The sequence below is a fragment of the Myxine glutinosa genome, chromosome 8 (assembly GCF_964187855.1).
Source record: "Myxine glutinosa chromosome 8, kmMyxGlut1.1, whole genome shotgun sequence".
NCBI classification, from domain to species: domain Eukaryota; kingdom Metazoa; phylum Chordata; class Myxini; order Myxiniformes; family Myxinidae; genus Myxine; species Myxine glutinosa.
Window position 1 is genome coordinate 134,733,458 of NC_136268.1, and position 19,769 is coordinate 134,753,226.

Below are 19,769 nucleotides of genomic sequence, written 5' to 3' on the forward strand. Positions count from 1 at the left end.
ATGGTGCTTTTGATAAACATTTCACAAGCTCATGAAAATATGTCTTCGTCTTTCCCCAACCCTCTCGCTCCCCCCTCATTTCTCTCTTTATTTTTCTCTTTTTAAAGCACAAACTCAGGGGCTGTCTTTCTTGGTGACTATAAAGCTTCTCTTAAACCTTAAAGCTTAAAGCTTTTTTAAAAATGAAGCTTAAAGATAAAGCTTAAAGCTTGGTGATTAAGGCTGAAGCACATGTCCAAAACTGATTCTTGAATTTATACTTTCACATTTTCTCTTTGCCATTATTCTTTCTAATCTGTGGTAAGAGTTTCTGCTTTGTCTTTCTCTTTGCTCTCTTGTCTGCATCACTTGTCTGCTGGTTGCATGATTTCTGAATAACTTATGCAGTTATGCTGCTGAAATGTTATAAATGATTTCAAGTGTTTGTGCATTTCTTTGTGTGTTTGTTAATTACTCCTTCATGGCTAAACTGTAGCACCGATAGGCCTTACATTTTGGGTTTTGGTACTTTAGAGTCTGGGCAGTCAGGCAGTGCTGCCGCCGGCCCGCACACAAAAGGTAACCACAGTGAGGCCGATAACTCCATAACTTTTCAATGTCCAACACATCCCGAAACCACCGCCAGGAAGAGCTCACACAGCCGGCCATAACCAGGCTCCCCCCCCCCCCCCCCCATAACTGGGTATATATAAAAGATATAAACGTGGTGTCTTGTACGTAAGCTGTGTTTGTCGACGACCTAAGAAGAAATATCAGAGAATAAAACGGGAACGACACTCAGTAGAGAGCACACCTCCGCCTGGTTGGCCATATCACTCAATGGTGAAGAATCACTTTGAAAAAATTAAATAATTCTCATATCCAAATCCATATTCAGATCTTCACCAAAATCTTTTCGATTCTTCGTTGTCTCACACACAATCTGTCCAACATGTTTCGTCCAAATCCATCCATAACTTTTTGAGATATCCCGCAATGTATCGTTTTTGGCCATATCTCCCAATGGTGAAGAATCACTTACAAATTAAATAATTCTCATATCCGAATCCATATTCAAATCCTCACCAAAATCTAATCTATTCTTCCTTGTCTCACACACAATCTGTCCAACATGTTTCGTCCAAATCCATCCATAACTTTTTGAGATATCCCGCAATGTATCGTTTTTGGCCATATCTCCCAATGGTGAAGAATCACTTACAAATTAAATAATTATCATATCCGAATCCATATTCAAATCCTCACCAAAATCTAATCGATTCTTCCTTGTCTCACACACAATCTGTCCAACATGTTTCGTCCAAATCCATCCATAACTTTTTGAGATATCCCGCAATGTATCGTTTTTGGCCCGATCTCCCAATGGTGAAGAATCACTTACAAATTAAATAATTCTCATATCCGAATCCATATTCAGATCTTCACCAAAATCGAATATATTTGTCCTTGTCACACACACAACCGGTCCACTCGGTTTCGTCCAAATCCGTCCACAACTTTTTGAGATATCCTGCTATGTACCGTTTTTGGCCCTTTCTCCCAATGGTGAAGAATCACTTTAAAAATTCTAGTAGCCGGATCCGAATCCATATTCAGATCTTCACCAAAATCTAATCATTTCGTCCTTGTCACATACGCTACATCTCTGCCAAATGTCGTCTGAATCCGTCCACAACTTTTTGAGATATTTTGTTCACAAACAAACAAACAGACAGACAAACAGACTGAAAACATAACCTCCATCCACTTTTAGTGGCGGAGGTAATAAATATTATGTTGGGCCTTGTGGAATAGTTTACTTTGGAGTGGACTCCGCTCTGTGTTGTCTGGTTCTAGGTTTCGTTCTTGGGCAGATTCTGATGCACTTCAATTATTGTCATAAAACCATGCAGAGTCAACACAAGGAAAATGCATCACAGAAGACTTGATATATCATTTATAAGGGATGTACAGCAAGCTTTAGGATGGAAGGATGGCCTATAGATATGTGCACTCACTTCTGAGATGTCCAGCCTGAGGTTGAATTTTCACGCAGCTATAAAGTGTGGCCTCAGGATCTTCGCACTTCACATGTAAACGGCAGCCTTCGTCTATGAAGGACAATCATGTAGGAATTCGAGTCAGTTGTGCAGTACATGAACATTAAAGACCTTTTTAAACAAGATCTCATCTATGGAAGAGCGTGGGATCTTTCAGTGCTGCTCTGCCCAAAGATAGTGTTACGGATCCGGGGGACGGCACTCCCGTTAGCAAGGGGGGGGTTAAACCCCTTGTCTTGTTAAGCTGGCCGTCGACAGGTCCTGGTACTTGTAACGCTCTTTTGCGGGGTGGGATTGATCAGGGTTATTGGTCCAGGTATTAGCCCGAATACCTTTATCAATCCCTCCGCAAAACAGGGAGACAAGTACCGCTCAAATCCCGGACAAGATGGAGTTTGCCGAGCGGTTTAGCAATCCGGAATCCGAGCGGTTAGCAATTGACTAAAACCCGATTGTAAGCGGTTCTGCCAAAATCGTGCCACAGATATTCAATAGGGAAAACACGAAGACGATCGGACGAGAATGAAAACCAAAGAATAAGGAGGAACAGGTATTTATTAATTACTATACAAAACCAAAGAAAGAAACGAAAGTAATTTACAGAAGAAGAAGAAGACACAGTGCAGATCCTTATACAAGCTTACTTATTCCCAGGGACAAGACAAACAGAACAAACTCACGTATACAAAAGGGGATTGCAGGCAGGAATGGCTGGACGAAGGATGAGAAGGGTCCGTGCAGAACGGCAGGGCTGGAAGCGAGCGGCAGCCGACTCCGCGCACTCAGGTTCTCACAGCCGGGCTGCTTGCAGCAGCGCGTCAGAGCTTCATGCGGCAGGGCTGCTCGAAGCAGCGTCTCGGGGCTTTTCACAGCTTGGTCTCTCCTGCCTTCTTATGCGTCTTTCGGTGCTCCTTGGTCATCCACCTCTGAAGCTCATCTGCCCCTCTCCTCGCTCATCTGCCGCCTCTCCTCGCTCATCCTCTGGTGGCCTCGTGCCAAGGGTTTTTATATCCACCCCCGTGGAACTTTCTCGAACTTGCCAGATCTTTCTTGCCACGCTCTACCAAGCCATGCCCACCGATTCCTGGTTGGTCGCCAGGGGCTCTCTTGCTCCACCTTTGATGACGAGGTGGGGCCATGCCCTTCCTCTCCGATCCTGGCCTCGTGGGCAATGGAGTTTTGGCGCGATGTGGAGCCAGTAAACACAGCCCCATGCAACTTACTGGCACATTTTAGGAGGCCATTGGGGATATTGAAAGGGATCTATCTCATTTCATTGATGCAACGTAGAGTCGACTATTGGAAACACAGCCTTACCTGAAACACATACTAATGATATAACTATGAAAAGGGCCTATGATTCGCTATGTGTTGCAATGTGGACTAACTACGGTGCAATTATTTCAATTAACAGCCAATTAAGGGGAAATGTACACAGGGTTCATTTATAAGGGAATTTACTACTAAATTTACATGTGAAGGTTCTAAAAACCGCAACAATAGGTTCAGTACCGCCAAAGCAGCTCTACTCAAAGACGACACTTAGTGGTTTGATTTTGGCTTCTCAGTGGTAGACAGGACAATCATTTTGAATGTTGCTGGGATTCCAGCAATAACTCATCTACTCTTCAGGAAAGCCACAGTGGGTTATTTAATATCTACCAGATAATGCTGGGAAATGGGACACCCCAGTTTAACGTCCATGTGAGGGATGTCACACTTTGTGTTGCAATTCCCTGTCTGTGAAGCATTAGTCCGACAGTTTATATTCAGGTCAGGATTGAAACCCAGAGTAGACAGCTCGAAGGCAAGTTTGCTATCTCTGTACCATCAATTAAACAGTGGTCATCCCACATTTCACCACCATGTGTAACTTCAGTGACTTTGGTATCAAATACACCTTTCCGATGAACAATAGTTGATATGGATTTTGCATGCAGTATATTTTGCAAACTCAAACTAAAAATATATTTAATAATAGAATGCTTGTTGCTAATTTGAATTTTGGCAAATTTGAATAATTTCGAGAACGAGTACACCCGCTAACTATGGTAGGGGCAGAAAGGGTCATTCCTCTTTGGGGTATATAGATTACAGTCGATCTATGGTCTGGTCTCAAGAACATTGGGTGTGTGTTCATTTACCAAGTTTCTTGTGGAGAGATCGTCAAGTCGTTTAAGCATTCGAGCAAGCACTCCATTCAAAACCGTTAAGGAATGGCTGGCTTGGCAAGCGCTAGCTAGCTGCTTGGTAAATGAGCACACCCCTGGCTTCCTCCCTTTCAGTTTCATGTTAAACAGAAGGAGCGAGTTTCAAAAGTTCACGATGAAAAACGCCACTTTAGCACCAGGAAGGGTCATGTTATTAACCCAACACTTATGGGGTACCTAGAGTACCGTAGATCTTGGCTCAGTTCTGTAAGTAAAACTTACCTCAAGCATGTCTGGATTCCTCCAAATTTCTTCATTTAGTGTTATAAACAGCATGAGCGACTGTTTAAAAAGCTAATCATACGTGTTTGTGGTTCATAATATTCATTACTGCTCAGTAATGTTCATTACTTCTGGTAGAGGCGGTTGCTCCCACGAAAATGCCATGATAAGCTATTTATAGACGTTGACTCGCCGGAAAAACCCCTTGGGGAGGTGGGATATATTATTGGTATTAATATTGTTTTGTAATAACATAAATACTAGTACCCGACTGCAAAGCCGCAATGAGCCGGCGAAGCCAAAGCTGCTTGCCACTATTTTACCCATCACGATGGCATCAGTGAGTTAGGGTAGTTGGTAGTAGGTAGGTGTAGTAGGTACCGTACCTGGTAAGACTTGGTAAAAGAGAAGAGCAGACAGTCCTCCCCAATACCTACATACAATAAATGTCACAAGAAGCTTAAGGAAGTAACTATACGTATGTGATGTGCTAGCTTTGGGCCTATTTTAAGAAAATTTAACTGGGCTTAATATACGTATTCACAGTATGTGTGTAGTCTTATAACTTCAGTCGCTGTCAGGACTGGTTCTCTCCAGGCACTGCGGCCTCCTCCACCAGAAGAAGTTAGCTTGCAGTAAGATCAGTGCCGACAGATCAGACGATAGCGCCATTTCAACGGCAATGTGTGACTGTCATTAATCAAACCGTATCGATGGCGCTGATTGGCTGACATAAGCTGATCGCTGATTGGTCAGCTCACAAAATTTCGCAAATTCAGACCTAAAATGACACCATTTGCATTCTGGATGAGATTAAAATTGATAAAATTTACTTCTTGATTAATTCGGTGAATTCCGTCTCAACTTATGATATTTCCGGCCCTGAAAAACTATGCCCTATGGCCGCGAGATTTCTAAAAAATAATTCTTCGTCAACTTTAGAATATTTGAGGCCGTTTTCAGCCTCCGAAACGCGTAAAAAGCTTTTTTGAAGTATTTTTTCAAATGCTCGAATCTCATTGGTTCCGGTGTTTGGTGACGATTTTCGTTGAAGATAACCAGGGCCCCTGTGGGCCAAGGGAACGAGGTTGGTCTTAAAGTATTTTAATTACAAATTAGAGGTGCATAAGATTGTGAATCAAACAAAGACGGGTGAAACAAACTCCTATTGAAGTTTTTGCAATTTTGTTATGCATACTTCCGCATCCAGAAGATGGCGGCCTCCATTGAGTGATTTGGTTTTTGAAATATTTTTTCAAATGCTCGAATCTCATTGGTTCCGGTGTTTGGTGACGATTTTCATTTAAGATAACCAGGCCCGTGCGGCCGAGGTTGGTCTTAAAGTATTTTAGTTACAAATTAGAGGTGCATAAGATTGTGAATCAAACAAAGACGGGTGAAACAAACCCCGATGGAACTTTTTCAAATTTGTTATGCATACTTCCGCATCCGCAAGATGGCGGCCTCCATTGAGCGATTTGGTGCGTCAAAGCTTCGAAATTCTCAAGCCAAGGGATCCAGCATAATCTGTTTTTTCAACATAATACATACGCGTTCATTGACAACACCGGCTTCGCCGGCTATTACGCTATCATCGTTAGTTTTGTTATTCGAAGCGGCTTTGGAAAAACGCCACGGTAAAGCTAACTTAATATGGATATACACCTCAACACGCAACCCATTGACAGCAATGGTGGGGAAAACCCGCTCGGGGGAGAAAACCCCCTTGGGGAGGGGAGCAAATGAATGTGCTACAACCTTCATTATGTAACCCTTGGTCATCCTGTCAAGTTTGGTTGAGATTGGATAAGTAACGACAGAATGTATTGGCATCAAATATTCATCAGACAGAAATGGTGTATTTTCGTATGATGATGATGATGTATTCATTGAAGTTTTTGAAAGTCATTTGTACTTGTTTGATGATTGTCAGTGCAGATCATCACTCAGAGAATACAATTCTCATTTCTTTCAACAACACTTCCTGTCCACAGACTTTCTCCAAGCAGTATTGTCAATTCCAATGTGCATTGAACTCGCTCACTTATTAAAATGTGCATTCAACTTATCGACACTCCTGTACGGATGCAAATCTTGGACACCCTATCATCGCCATGTCAACCGCCTTGACCAATTCCATATGCGATGCCTTCGTAAGATTCTTGGCATCACCTGGCAGGACAGAATATCTTCAATCCCAGACCGCTGTCGTATCCAAAGGAGTCAGTATTTCCAAATTCAAGCCCAGCTTTGCTTGTCAGGACACCTCATGGAAGACCACAGAATTCCAAGAGAGCTTTTCTATGGACAACTCAAATTTGGTAAACGGTCAGGTGGAGGACAAAGAAAGCACTACAAGGACATTCTTCAGTGAACACTCAATTCTTGTGCCATTCCAGTTGTCACCTGGGAACATCAGGCCTCAAAAAGGTTAGCTTGGCGTAACATTTGCCGCGAAGGCCTGGACCACTTTGAATGTGGGAGACTTGCTATTGAGAGACAGCAGAGACAAGAAAGGAAAACCTGCCAACGTCCATCTCCGCAAGGACCTGTTTATACCTGTGATGTTTGTGGTAGACGCTGTGGGTCCCGCCTTGGACTATACAGCCATCACACGACGCACAATGCTTAGTGAGCATGCCAATGAAGGGAAGAGTCACACCATCATCATCATCATTAAACTCACTGGCGATGACAACTTTGTCACATCTTATCGTTATTTTATCAGAATCAATGAACCATATAAATGCTGAGTCATGAAACATGAAAGAAGGAAGATTTGCAACAGAATCCCACTGAATCGATTGGAAATGAAATGATTGAGATATCTCGTTTTGGGATCAAATCCTTCGATACAACTGGCATCCCAAATTTGTAACTGGATCTTCATAATATATGCCTCTACTATGTAATACAAAAATATTTTGAGAGTTCAATAGTTTGGTTTGAGGGATGGTCATCGCAGGACAGCCGAGAAGGTATGGACACTCACCTTTGAGCTTCCAGCCTGGGTCTGAACCCCTGCCGGCTATAAACTGTCGTCCTGGTTGTCTGCATGCTGGAGTGAGGCATCAACGTGTGCACTGTCCATTGGCAAGACATTAAACCGGAGGACCTGTCTGCCATCACCGGTTTGTTAGTGGATTTTTAAGATCCTAAGGTGTGTCTTTTGTGAAGAGCTAGCAAAGGAGTTATCGTCGGTACGTTGAACAAATTCCAAATTGCTGCCCTGACCTACTGCAGGGAGGTAATGGAAAAGCACCTGGCATACCTGGGTGTTACCAACGCTGTCCTTGCCAAGAGACTGCGTTGGTAACACCGATTCTCTATCAAGAGCTTGATACATCGATGACGATAAATTTGATTTATCTACAGTGGATTCACAAATTCTTTGGTTCAGTAATACAGGGTGAGCCAGAAATATGGTCATTTTTGAAATTCGTGTGAAGGAAATAAAAAATTGTATTTCAAAATAAATTCATTCATGATATTGAAGTACATAACGTGCATTTTTATTATTTCTATCTTTTCCTGATTTAGTTTTGCAGAATTGAGCCCAATGACGTGGTTTCAGCAAGATGGTGCAACCTCCCACACCACCAGAGTGTCCATGACTACTGCAAGGGCGCTCTTTCCAAAGCATGTCATTTCCAGAAACGGCGATATTCCATGGCCAGTGATGTCACCCAATTTGACTGCATGTGATCATTTCTTGTGGTCATATCTAAAGGACAACGTGTATGTTAACCGTCTACAAACTCTTCATGAACTTGAGGAAAACATCAGACGCGAAATCAATGATATTGACGTGGCCATGTTGCAGAACGTCATGAATAATTATTGGCGTTTAAGATTGGAGGAATGTGTCAAACGAAATGGTGCGCATCTCCTCGATGTGCTTTTCCACAAAAAAATGGCATGTTATGTATTTCACTTTCTTGTAAAAAAAAATTTGAAATACATATTTTTATTACCTTTACACGAGTGTTAAACACAACCATATTTCTGGCTCACCCTGTATAATGATTTTGTCTATGTGACAGACTAAAAATATATATATAAGTTCCAGCCATTCCTTTGAGAATGCATTTTCAGACCAAATATGGCTAGGTGCATGTTCGCATCATGTGAAGCATGTAGTTGAAGCTGAGTTATCCTTGACATCAAAATGTAACAGTATTTTATCTGCGATCATTTATCTACAGCAGACACATTGAGATGTCTCCCCTGGTATGTACATATATCTGCAGATGGACTGCACATGTGCAGATTATATTGTTCAAGGTTTGAAACGCCAAAAGGCATTGCTCATGAATTTAACATCTTTTGATATTTGTAATTCCTTTGGATATTGGATGCAGCACAACACCACAACATTGGTTACGCCGTACGTCCACATGCACGTACGCAATGTCTTGCCGGACCTGAGGCAGATGTACTTGGCATTATACAAAAGCTAAGTAACAGCATATGCACTGAGGTCATGTGCAACCTGCGATGAAAGCCAAGTGGTGGAGACTACGAAAGCAGATATCACCTCATCCTCTTTGATGCATGTTGCAACCCCACATAATGAAGAGAATATGTCAAAGACCTTTGTTCCCCTGTTTCACCATTCAGATCCCTGTAGTTCAAAAAGCCGGTTTAATATCCGCTGCTCCAACCACAATACTCCTCCAATTCTCCAATAATGCTGCTCCAATTTGCTGCTGCAAATCCGGATTCCGCTCCAACCACAGTACTGAAACTGCTCTCCTCAAAATCACCAACGACCTTCTCCTCTCCTCTGACGCTGGCAACCTCAACATTCTCGTCCTCCTCGACCTCAGCGCTGCCTTTGACACCATCGATCACACCATCCTCCTCACCCGACTTGAATCCACCTTTAACGTCACCGGCACTGCCCTCTCTTGGATTAAATCATACCTCTCTGACAGACGCCAGTTCATCTCCATCAATAACTGCAAATCCCCCACTGCTCCCCTCCCCCAAGGTGTCCCCCAAGGTTCAGTTCTTGGCCCCCTCCTCTTCATCCTTTACCTGTCCCCCCTCGGTCACTTGATCCGCCGTCATGGTCTCCAATTCCACTGCTTCGCCGATGACATCCAGCTTTTCATCTCCACCAAGTCTGTCTCCACCGACACCCACTCTATCCTGACAAACTGCATCTCTGAAATAAAATCCTGGCTTCAAATCAACTTCCTCAAACTTAACTGTGATAAATCTGAAATAATCATCATTGGCCCAAAAACGCTCACAAAATCCACCCATAACTTTGCTCTCAACATAATGGTATCCCAGTATCCACCTCCCCTCTCATCCGGAATCTTGGCGTCATCTTTGACCAAACCTTCTCCTTCGACAAATACACTAAACAGATCACAAAGACAGCCTCCTTTCACCTGAAAAACATCGCCCGTCTCCGCTCATCCCTCTCCTCCACGGCTGCAGAAACCCTCATCCACACCTTCATCACCTCCCGTCTGGACTACTGCAATAGCCTCCTCTATGGTTCACCCTCAACAATCACCAATAAACTCCAATACATTCAGAACTCCGCTGCCCGTCTACTCACCCATTCCCGGACCCGTGACCACATCACCCCCGTCCTTTACAAGCTTCACTGGCTCCCCATCTCCCAGAGAATCCAATACAAAATCCTCCTCTTGACCTACAAAGCCCTCCATAACCTGGCCCCATCCTACCTGGCTGACCTCCTCTCGAGACACACTCCCACCCGCAATCTCCGCTCTGCTGGTACCAACCTCCTGACCCCCCCCCCCATCCGGACCAAATTCAGATCCTGGGGGGACAGGGCCTTCTCCACCGCTGCTCCCACCCTCTGGAACTCACTACCTCACACCATCTGAGACTCCTCCTCACTCACCACATTCAAAACATCACTCAAGACCCACCTGTTCAGCACTGCATTCAACATTCAACCCACAGCATTTAACCCCTGACTATCACTTCTCCTTCTCCCTCCTTTTGCTTTAAATATTTCACGATTGATTCTTGTCTTTTTGCAATTGTTGTTTTCATGTTTTGTTATGCATTATGTTTTGCACTCTGTCAAAGCGCCTTTGGGCTTCATGAAAAGCGCTATACAAAATAAATGAATTATTATTATTATTATTAATATTTTTTTACGAAAAATATTTTTAAGCAGATGAATGCACATTTTTAATTGTTAATATTTAACAATATATTTTTACCTCCGACTCCGAAGGTAAACGGGAGTTATGTTTTCACCCTGTTTGTCTGTCTGTCTGGTTGTTTGCCTGTGAGCAGGATATCTCAAAAGGTTATTGATGTATTCTGACGAAACTTGGTGGAAATATTTGGTGTGTGACATGGACGAATTGATTAGATTTTAGTGAAGATCCGGATCCAGATACAATATTAATAAAAAGATTATTAAGTGGTTCTTCAATTTTGCAAGATGTCCCAAAACAATATGTAGCACAATATCTCAAAGTGTTATGAATGGATTTGGACTTGGTGGACAGATCAGGTGTAACAAGGAGGAATTTATTAGATTTTTGTGACGATCTAGATCCAGATCCAAGAATAATAAAAAAGTTAAGTGGTTCTTCAATTTTGAGAGATTTCCAAAAACAATATGTAGCACGATATCTCAAAAAGTTATGAATGGATTTGGACTTGTTGGACAGGTTCAGTGTGACATGGATGAATTGATTAGATTTTGGTGAAGATCTAGATCCACATCCAAGAATAATAAAAAAGTTAATTGGTTCTTCAATTTCGTGAGATGTTCAAAAACAATAGGTAGCACAATATCTCAAAAAGTTATGAATGGATTTGGACTTGTTAGACAGGTTCAATGTGACATGTATGAATTGATTAGATTTTGGTGAAGATCTAGATCCACATCCAAGAATAATAAAAAAGTTAATTGGTTCTTCAATTTTGTGAGATGTCCAAAAACAATATGTAGCACGATAGCTCAAAAAGTCATGAACGGATTTGGACTTGGTGGACAGTTTGGGTGTGACAAGGAAGAATTGATTAGATTTTGGTGGAGATCTAGATCCAGATCGAAAAAAAAGAGAAAGTTAAGTGGTTCTTCAATATTGAGAGATGTCCAAAAACAATATGTAGCACAATATCTCAAAGTTATGAACGGATTTGGACTTGGTGGACAGATTAGTTGGGACAAGGAAGAATTGATTAGATTTTGGTGAAGATCTCGATCCAAATCCAAGAATAATAAAAATAAGTTAAGTGGTTCTTCAATATTGAGAGATGTCCAAAAACAATATGCAGCACGATATCTCAAAAAGTTATGAATGGATTTGGACATGTTGGACAGGTTCAGTGTGACATTGATGAATTGATTAGATTTTGGTGAAGATCTAGATCCACATCCAAGAATAATAAAAAAGTTAATTGGTTCTTCAATTTCGTGAGATGTCCAAAAACAATAGGTAGCACAATATCTCAAAAAGTTATGAATGGATTTGGACTTTGTGGACAGATTAGGTGGGACTAGGAAGAATTGATTAGATTTTGGTGAAGATCTAGATCCACATCCAAGAATAATAAAAAAGTTAATTGGTTCTTCAATTTCGTGAGATGTCCAAAAACAATATGTAGCACGATATCTCAAAAAGTCATGAACGGATTTAGACTTGGTGGACAGGTTGGGTGTGACAAGGAAGAATTGATTAGATTTTGGTGAAGATCTAGATCCAGATCGGAAAAAAAAGAGAAAGTTAAGTGGTTCTTCAATATTGAGAGATGTCCAAAAACAATATGTATCACAATATCTCAAAGGTATGAACGGATTTGGACTTGGTTGACAGATAAGTTGGGACAAGGAAGAATTGATTAGATTTTGGTGAAGTTCTAGATCCAGATCCAAGAATAATAAAAAAGTTAAGTGGTTCTTCAATATTGAGAGATGTCCAAAAACTATATGTAGCACGATATCTCAAAAAGGTATGAACGAATTTGAACTTGGTGGACAGGTTGGGTGTGACAAGGTCGAATTGATTAGATTTTGGTGAACATCCCGATCTGCTTTCAGCCAATCGGTGCAATACAAAATGTAAACTGTTCAGCCTGGTGGAGGTATGTGTTCTAGTTTTTAAAATGTTTTGGGCACAAATCAAGAGTTATTCCTCAACAGAAAAAGGTCATATAATTATTTGTTTAAATAATTTGGCAAGCTCCTTTGAATATAGGAGGAACCGGGGGAGCATTGGAACACTTTTTTTGGCAGATATAATTTTGGGCAATTCCAGCACAATTGCCACATACATTTTAAATGTCAATTTGTTGCCTCTTAATATCATTACTCATGCTGTGGCAATAACCCGTGCACGTGCATATTGTGACGACCCCGTCTATTTGGTTTGTTTATCGGCAGAATAACTGTTCGCTGGAAGGTAGAACCGCCAACTTTGCTCCATATTATGGATGCTTCATACGAGTTCAACTTTGGCTCACAAGGAAAAATATATAGTTTAATTCACTGCAGGACTGTATTTACTATTTGACTTACTCCGCAACTATAGGCTGGCAAACGAGTATTGCAATAATCACATTTTTGGGTACAATATGAAGCTGTTTAGTCATATTTTTTCCTCCAAGACGTCAATACATCTGTTCACCACTAACTGAGGTCATCCCCATCCATACCCATAATCTCTTCTACCCTAAATTACACCTTTCCTCCATTTTCCATTTTCCCAGGTTACTGTGATTTTACCTCCTCTTCCTCACCTCTTTCCTTTTGTTAGTTGTTTTTTTGTTTCTGTTTCATCCCCGCTTTCCCCTTCCTCTTTCGTTCAGCTTGTGTGCAGTTTGTGCACCCCACGTGTCCTTCTCCCACTCTCCTTGATCTGACTCTCACTTCTACTGTGCTGTCGCTCTTTCCCCCTTTCCGTTTTGTTCTCTTCCATTCTGCTATAGCTCTTCCATGAGCCATGTATACAAAAAAGCTCTGTGCCAAACATGGCGATTCAAGCTTCTCATATAGTCGAGTCATTCTGCCGACAAACACACACGTGTTGATCGCAATACTCACGCGTCGAGCAAAGACAGGAAGCACATCGAAAGAGTAAGCAGGAGAGAGCTCAAGAGACTCTGGTTGAGAGGGAGAGGTGACTTCACAGGTCAGGCAATCTCTAATCAGAGATTGAACAGAATAGAATAAATTAGAAATAATATAAATAAATAGAATAAATCCTATTTCGACACACTAGGAACCTGCATTTAAATATTTATTTTATTTCCAATCTTTTTGTTGTACTGTAGTACATCAACCATGACTTATTAGAATGACTTGATTTATGATTTTATTATTAGAATGACTGATTTGATTTATTATTAGAATTATTTTTATTTGATTTATTATTTATTAGAATATTAGATTTATTTTAAAATGTTTATAATATATTAGAATGATTTATTATTAGAATTATTAGAACTATTTATTAGAATGACTTATTAGAATGACTTGATTTATGATCTTTATTATTAGAATGACTGCTTTGATTTAGTATTATAATTATTTTTATTTGATTTATTATTTATTAGAATATTAGATTTATTTTAAAATGTTTATAATATATTAGAATGATTATTTATAATATATTAGAATGATTTATTATTAGAATTATTAGAACTACTTATTAGAATGACTTATTAGAATGACTTGATTTATGATGTTTATTATTAGAATGACTGATTTGATTTAGTATTATAATTATTTTTATTTGATTTATTATTTATTCGAATATTAAATTTATATGAGAATGTTTATAATATATTAGAATGATTTATTATTAGAATTATTAGAACTACTTATTAGAATGACTTATTAGAATGACTTGATTTATGATGTTTATTATTAGAATGACTGATTTGATTTAGTATTATAATTATTTTTATTTGATTTATTATTTATTAGAATATTAGATTTATTTTAAAATGTTTATAATATATTAGAATGATTATTTATAATATATTAGAATGATTTATTATTAGAATTATTAGAACTATTTATTAGAATGACTTATTAGAATGACTTGCATCAAAGCAACCATGACTTATTAGAATGACTTGATTTATGATGTTTATTATTAGAATGACTGATTTGATTTAGTATTATAATTATTTTAATTTGATTTATTATTTATTGGAATATTAGATTTATTTTAAAATGTTTATAATATATTAGAATGATTATTTATAATATATTAGAATGATTTATTATTAGAATTATTAGAACTATTTATTAGAATGACTTATTAGAATGACTTGATTTATGATGTTTATTATTAGAATGACTGATTTGATTTAGTATTATAATTATTTTAATTTGATTTATTATTTATTAGAATATTAGATTTATTTTAAAATGTTTATAATTTATTAGAATGATTATTTATAATATATTAGAATGATTTATTATTAGAATTATTAGAACTATTTATTAGAATGACTTATTAGAATGACTTGATTTATGATGTTTATTATTAGAATGACTGATTTGATTTAGTATTATAATTATTTTTATTTGATTTATTATTTATTAGAATATTAGATTTATACGAGAATGTTTATAATATATTAGAATGATTATTTATAATATATTAGAATGATTTATTGTTAGAATTATTAGAACTATTTATTAGAATGACTTATTAGAATGACTTGATTTATGATGTTTATTATTAGAATGACTGATTTGATTTAGTATTATAATTATTTGTATTTGATTTATTATTTATTAGAATATTAGATTTCTACGAGAATGTTTATAATATATTAGAATGATTATTTATAATATATTAGAATGATTTATTGTTAGAATTATTAGAACTATTTATTAGAATGACTTATTAGAATGACTTATTAGAATGACTTGATTTATGATGTTTATTATTAGAATGACTGATTTGATTTAGTATTATAATTATTTTTATTTGATTTATTATTTATTAGAATATTAGATTTATACGAGAATGTTTATAATATATTAGAATGATTATTTATAATATATTAGAATGATTTATTGTTAGAATTATTAGAACTATTTATTAGAATGACTTATTAGAATGACTTATTAGAATGACTTGATTTATGATGTTTATTATTAGAATGACTGATTTGATTTAGTATTATAATTATTTTTATTTGATTTATTATTTATTAGAATATTAGATTTATACGAGAATGTTTATAATATATTAGAATGATTATTTATAATATATTAGAATGATTTATTGTTAGAATTATTAGAACTATTTATTAGAATGACTTATTAGAATGACTTATTAGAATGACTTGATTTATGATGTTTATTATTAGAATGACTGATTTGATTTAGTATTATAATTATTTTTATTTGATTTATTATTTATTAGAATATTAGATTTATACGAGAATGTTTATAATATATTAGAATGATTATTTATAATATAATAGAATGATTTATTGTTAGAATTATTAGAACTATTTATTAGAATGACTTATTAGAATGACTTATTAGAATGACTTGATATATGATGTTTATTATTAGAATGACTGATTTGATTTAGTATTATAATTATTTTTATTTGATTTATTATTTATTAGTATATTAGATTTATACGAGAATGTTTATAATATATTAGAATGATTATTTATAATATATTAGAATGATTTATTGTTAGAATTATTAGAACTATTTATTAGAATGACTTATTAGAATGACTTATTAGAATGACTTGATTTATGATGTTTATTATTAGAATGACTGATTTGATTTAGTATTATAATTATTTTTATTTGATTTATTATTTATTAGAATATTAGATTTATACGAGAATGTTTATAATATATTAGAATGATTATTTATAATATATGAGAATGATTTATTATTAGAATTATTAGAACTATTTATTAGAATGACTTATTAGAATGACTTGATTTATGATGTTTATTATTAGAATGACTGATTTGATTTAGTATTATAATTATTTTTATTTGATTTATTATTTATTAGAATATTAGATTTATTTTAAAATGTTTATAATATATTAGAATGATTATTTATAATATATTAGAATGATTTATTATTAGAATTATTAGAACTACTTATTAGAATGACTTATTAGAATGACTTGATTTATGATGTTTATTATTAGAATGACTGATTTGATTTATTATTTGAATTATTTTTATTTGATTTATTATTTATTAGAATATTAGATTTATATGAGAATGTTTATAATATATTAGAATGATTATTTATAATATATTAGAATGATTTATTGTTAGAATTATTAGAACTATTTATTAGAATGACTTATTAGAATGACTTGATTTATGATGTTTATTATTAGAATGACTGATTTGATTTAGTATTATAATTATTTTTATTTGATTTATTATTTATTAGAATATTAGATTTATTTTAAAATGTTTATAATATATTAGAATGATTATTTATAATATATTAGAATGATTTATTATTAGAATTATTAGAACTACTTATTAGAATGACTTATTAGAATGACTTGATTTATGATGTTTATTATTAGAATGACTGATTTGATTTAGTATTATAATTATTTTTATTTGATTTATTATTTATTAGAATATTAGATTTATATGAGAAAGTTTATAATATATTAGAATGATTATTTATAACATATTAGAATGATTTATTGTTAGAATTATTAGAACTATTTATTAGAATGATTTATTAGAATGACTTGCATCAAAGCAACCATGACTTATTAGAATGACTTGATTTATGATGTTTATTATTAGAATGACTGATTTGATTTTGTATTATAATTATTTTTATTTGTTTTATTATTTATTAGAATATTAGATTTATTTTAAAATGTTTATATTATATTAGAATGATTATTTATAATATATTAGAATGATTTATTATTAGAATTATTAGAACTACTTATTAGAATGACTTATTAGAATGACTTGATTTATGATGTTTATTATTAGAATGACTGATTTGATTTAGTATTATAATTATTTTTATTTGATTTATTATTTATTAGAATATTAGATTTATATGAGAAAGTTTATAATATATTAGAATGATTATTTATAACATATTAGAATGATTTATTGTTAGAATTATTAGAACTATTTATTAGAATGATTTATTAGAATGACTTGCATCAAAGCAACCATGACTTATTAGAATGACTTGATTTATGATGTTTATTATTAGAATGACTGATTTGATTTTGTATTATAATTATTTTTATTTGATTTATTATTTATTAGAATATTATATTTATTTTAAAATGTTTATAATATATTAGAATGATTATTTATAATATATTAGAATGATTTATTGTTAGAATTATTAGAACTATTTATTAGAATGACTTATTAGAATGACTTGATTTATGATGTTTATTATTAGAATGACTGATTTGATTTAGTATTATAATTATTTTTATTTGATTTATTATTTATTAGAATATTAGATTTATATGAGAAAGTTTATAATATATTAGAATGATTATTTATAATATATTAGAATGATTTATTGTTAGAATTATTAGAACTATTTATTAGAATGACTTATTAGAATGACTTGCATCAAAGCAACCATGACTTATTAGAAAAGAAACATGACCGCTCTCGAGTGCATTCTAGTTAACAATTCACTGGCACTTTATACCATTGTCCATGAACAGCTGCTGGAGCAGTATTTAAAAGTAATTAATTCGTTTTAAATTAGTAATTAAAAAATTAGTAATTAGCAATTTTAGTAATTAAAATTAATAATCAGTAATTAAATAAATTAGTAATTCGTAATTAATTAGTAATTGTCCGACATTTTAAAATATCAAGCTTTCAACATGGCATAAAATTTCTTCAATTTGTTAGGATCTGTTGGTTTCTTTTTGTGCAGAAACAAGTGCCATTTTGGCCTGTATCAGATGCACTTTCGAGAGAAATTGACCGGTGTCCTTGAACAGGTGGAACATTCCCCCGCGACTTCTCTGTGATGACAACGGTGAGGGCGACCCGTCGGTTGCAGGCCTTCCTCCTGTCTATGTACAGCCAGCAGGGTGTGCAGCAGCTGGGTGTCGAGTTAGCTCGCAGCCCCGTGTTCCTATACGAGGACCACACTGGCCATCCACTGCCCGAGGAATACCCAATTTTCAAGCGTGTTAACCTCGCAAATGGAAAGTATGTTCTGAATCATCTCACATGACACGTCTCAGTACCAACTTCCAAACTTTTGTTAAAATTATTTTGATTCAGACATTTGCTTTATCATTTTTAACTGTTTTATTTACCTCTGAGACCATATGTTTTATCAGGAAAAAGATGGTTTCTCGGGCCTGTCTGTCTAACTGCAAATATCAAATCTGTCTGTCTAACTGCAAATATCTGTCTAACTGCAAATCTGTCTGTCTGTCTGTCTAACTGCAAATCTGTCTAACTGCAAATATCTTTTTCAAATACATTTTTGAGGGCGATTGTTTCGAGTGACTTTTATATCGATACTCGATCTGTGCCATGATTCATGACATAACGCTGTGGCAGGTTGTAAAACATTGTCAAAGTATTTAGAAAGTTTCCAACTGGGTAGAACTTTTATGCTTCGGTGTTTCTAACAAGTTCTCTCTGCTGTCCTGAGGATGCCAAATGTTCCTTGTATTCCGAGCGCAGTTACCTATGGCCTCGATTGGACGGGCATTGACAAATTTGCTAATTGACAACAAAGCTTTAGTTAATATGACTAAGCAAAATGTTTTCAGAAATTTCTGGGTTTTTTTTCTTCTTTTTTTTACTTTTTAAAAATGATGGTAAATCAGGAAACGCTCCTGCAACCCCGTGTAGCGTAAGGAGACGCTCATGCAACTCCGTGCAACGTAAGGAGACGCTCATGCAACTCCGTGTAGCGTAAGGAGACGCTCATGCAACTCCGTGCAACGTAAGGAGACGCTCATGCAACTCCGTGCAACGTAAGGAGACGCTCATGCAACTCCGTGCAACGTAAGGAGACGCTCATGCAACTCCGTGTAGCGTAAGGAGACGCTCATGCAACTCCGTGCAACGTAAGGAGACGCTCATGCAACTCCGTGTAGCGTAAGGAGACGCTCATGCAACCCCTTGCAGCGTAAGTAAACGCTCATGCATGTCATACAGCAAGCAGTGGGTGAATGGAGCACGGCTGCACTGCCAAGTCTTCTTGGGGTTATGCTTGTGACATTTTACCAGCTGGATAGCTTGTTCAAGAATTCCAGGTCGTGGCATGAGCTTAGAATGCATGGCATTGGAAAGTCCGGGT

The 19,769-nt window shown here is 35.9% G+C and overlaps 1 protein-coding gene across 1 annotated transcript in view; it reads left to right on the forward strand.

Annotated features, from left to right (window-relative positions):
- LOC137433197 (uncharacterized) overlaps positions 1 to 19,769 on the forward strand; it is a 726,873-nt gene that overhangs the window by 96,291 nt on the left and 610,813 nt on the right. The window contains exon 4 of the mRNA XM_078784000.1: positions 18,448 to 18,661. Coding sequence (XP_078640126.1) covers positions 18,448 to 18,661 — 214 coding nt within the window. The remainder of the gene's footprint in view (positions 1 to 18,447; positions 18,662 to 19,769) is intronic.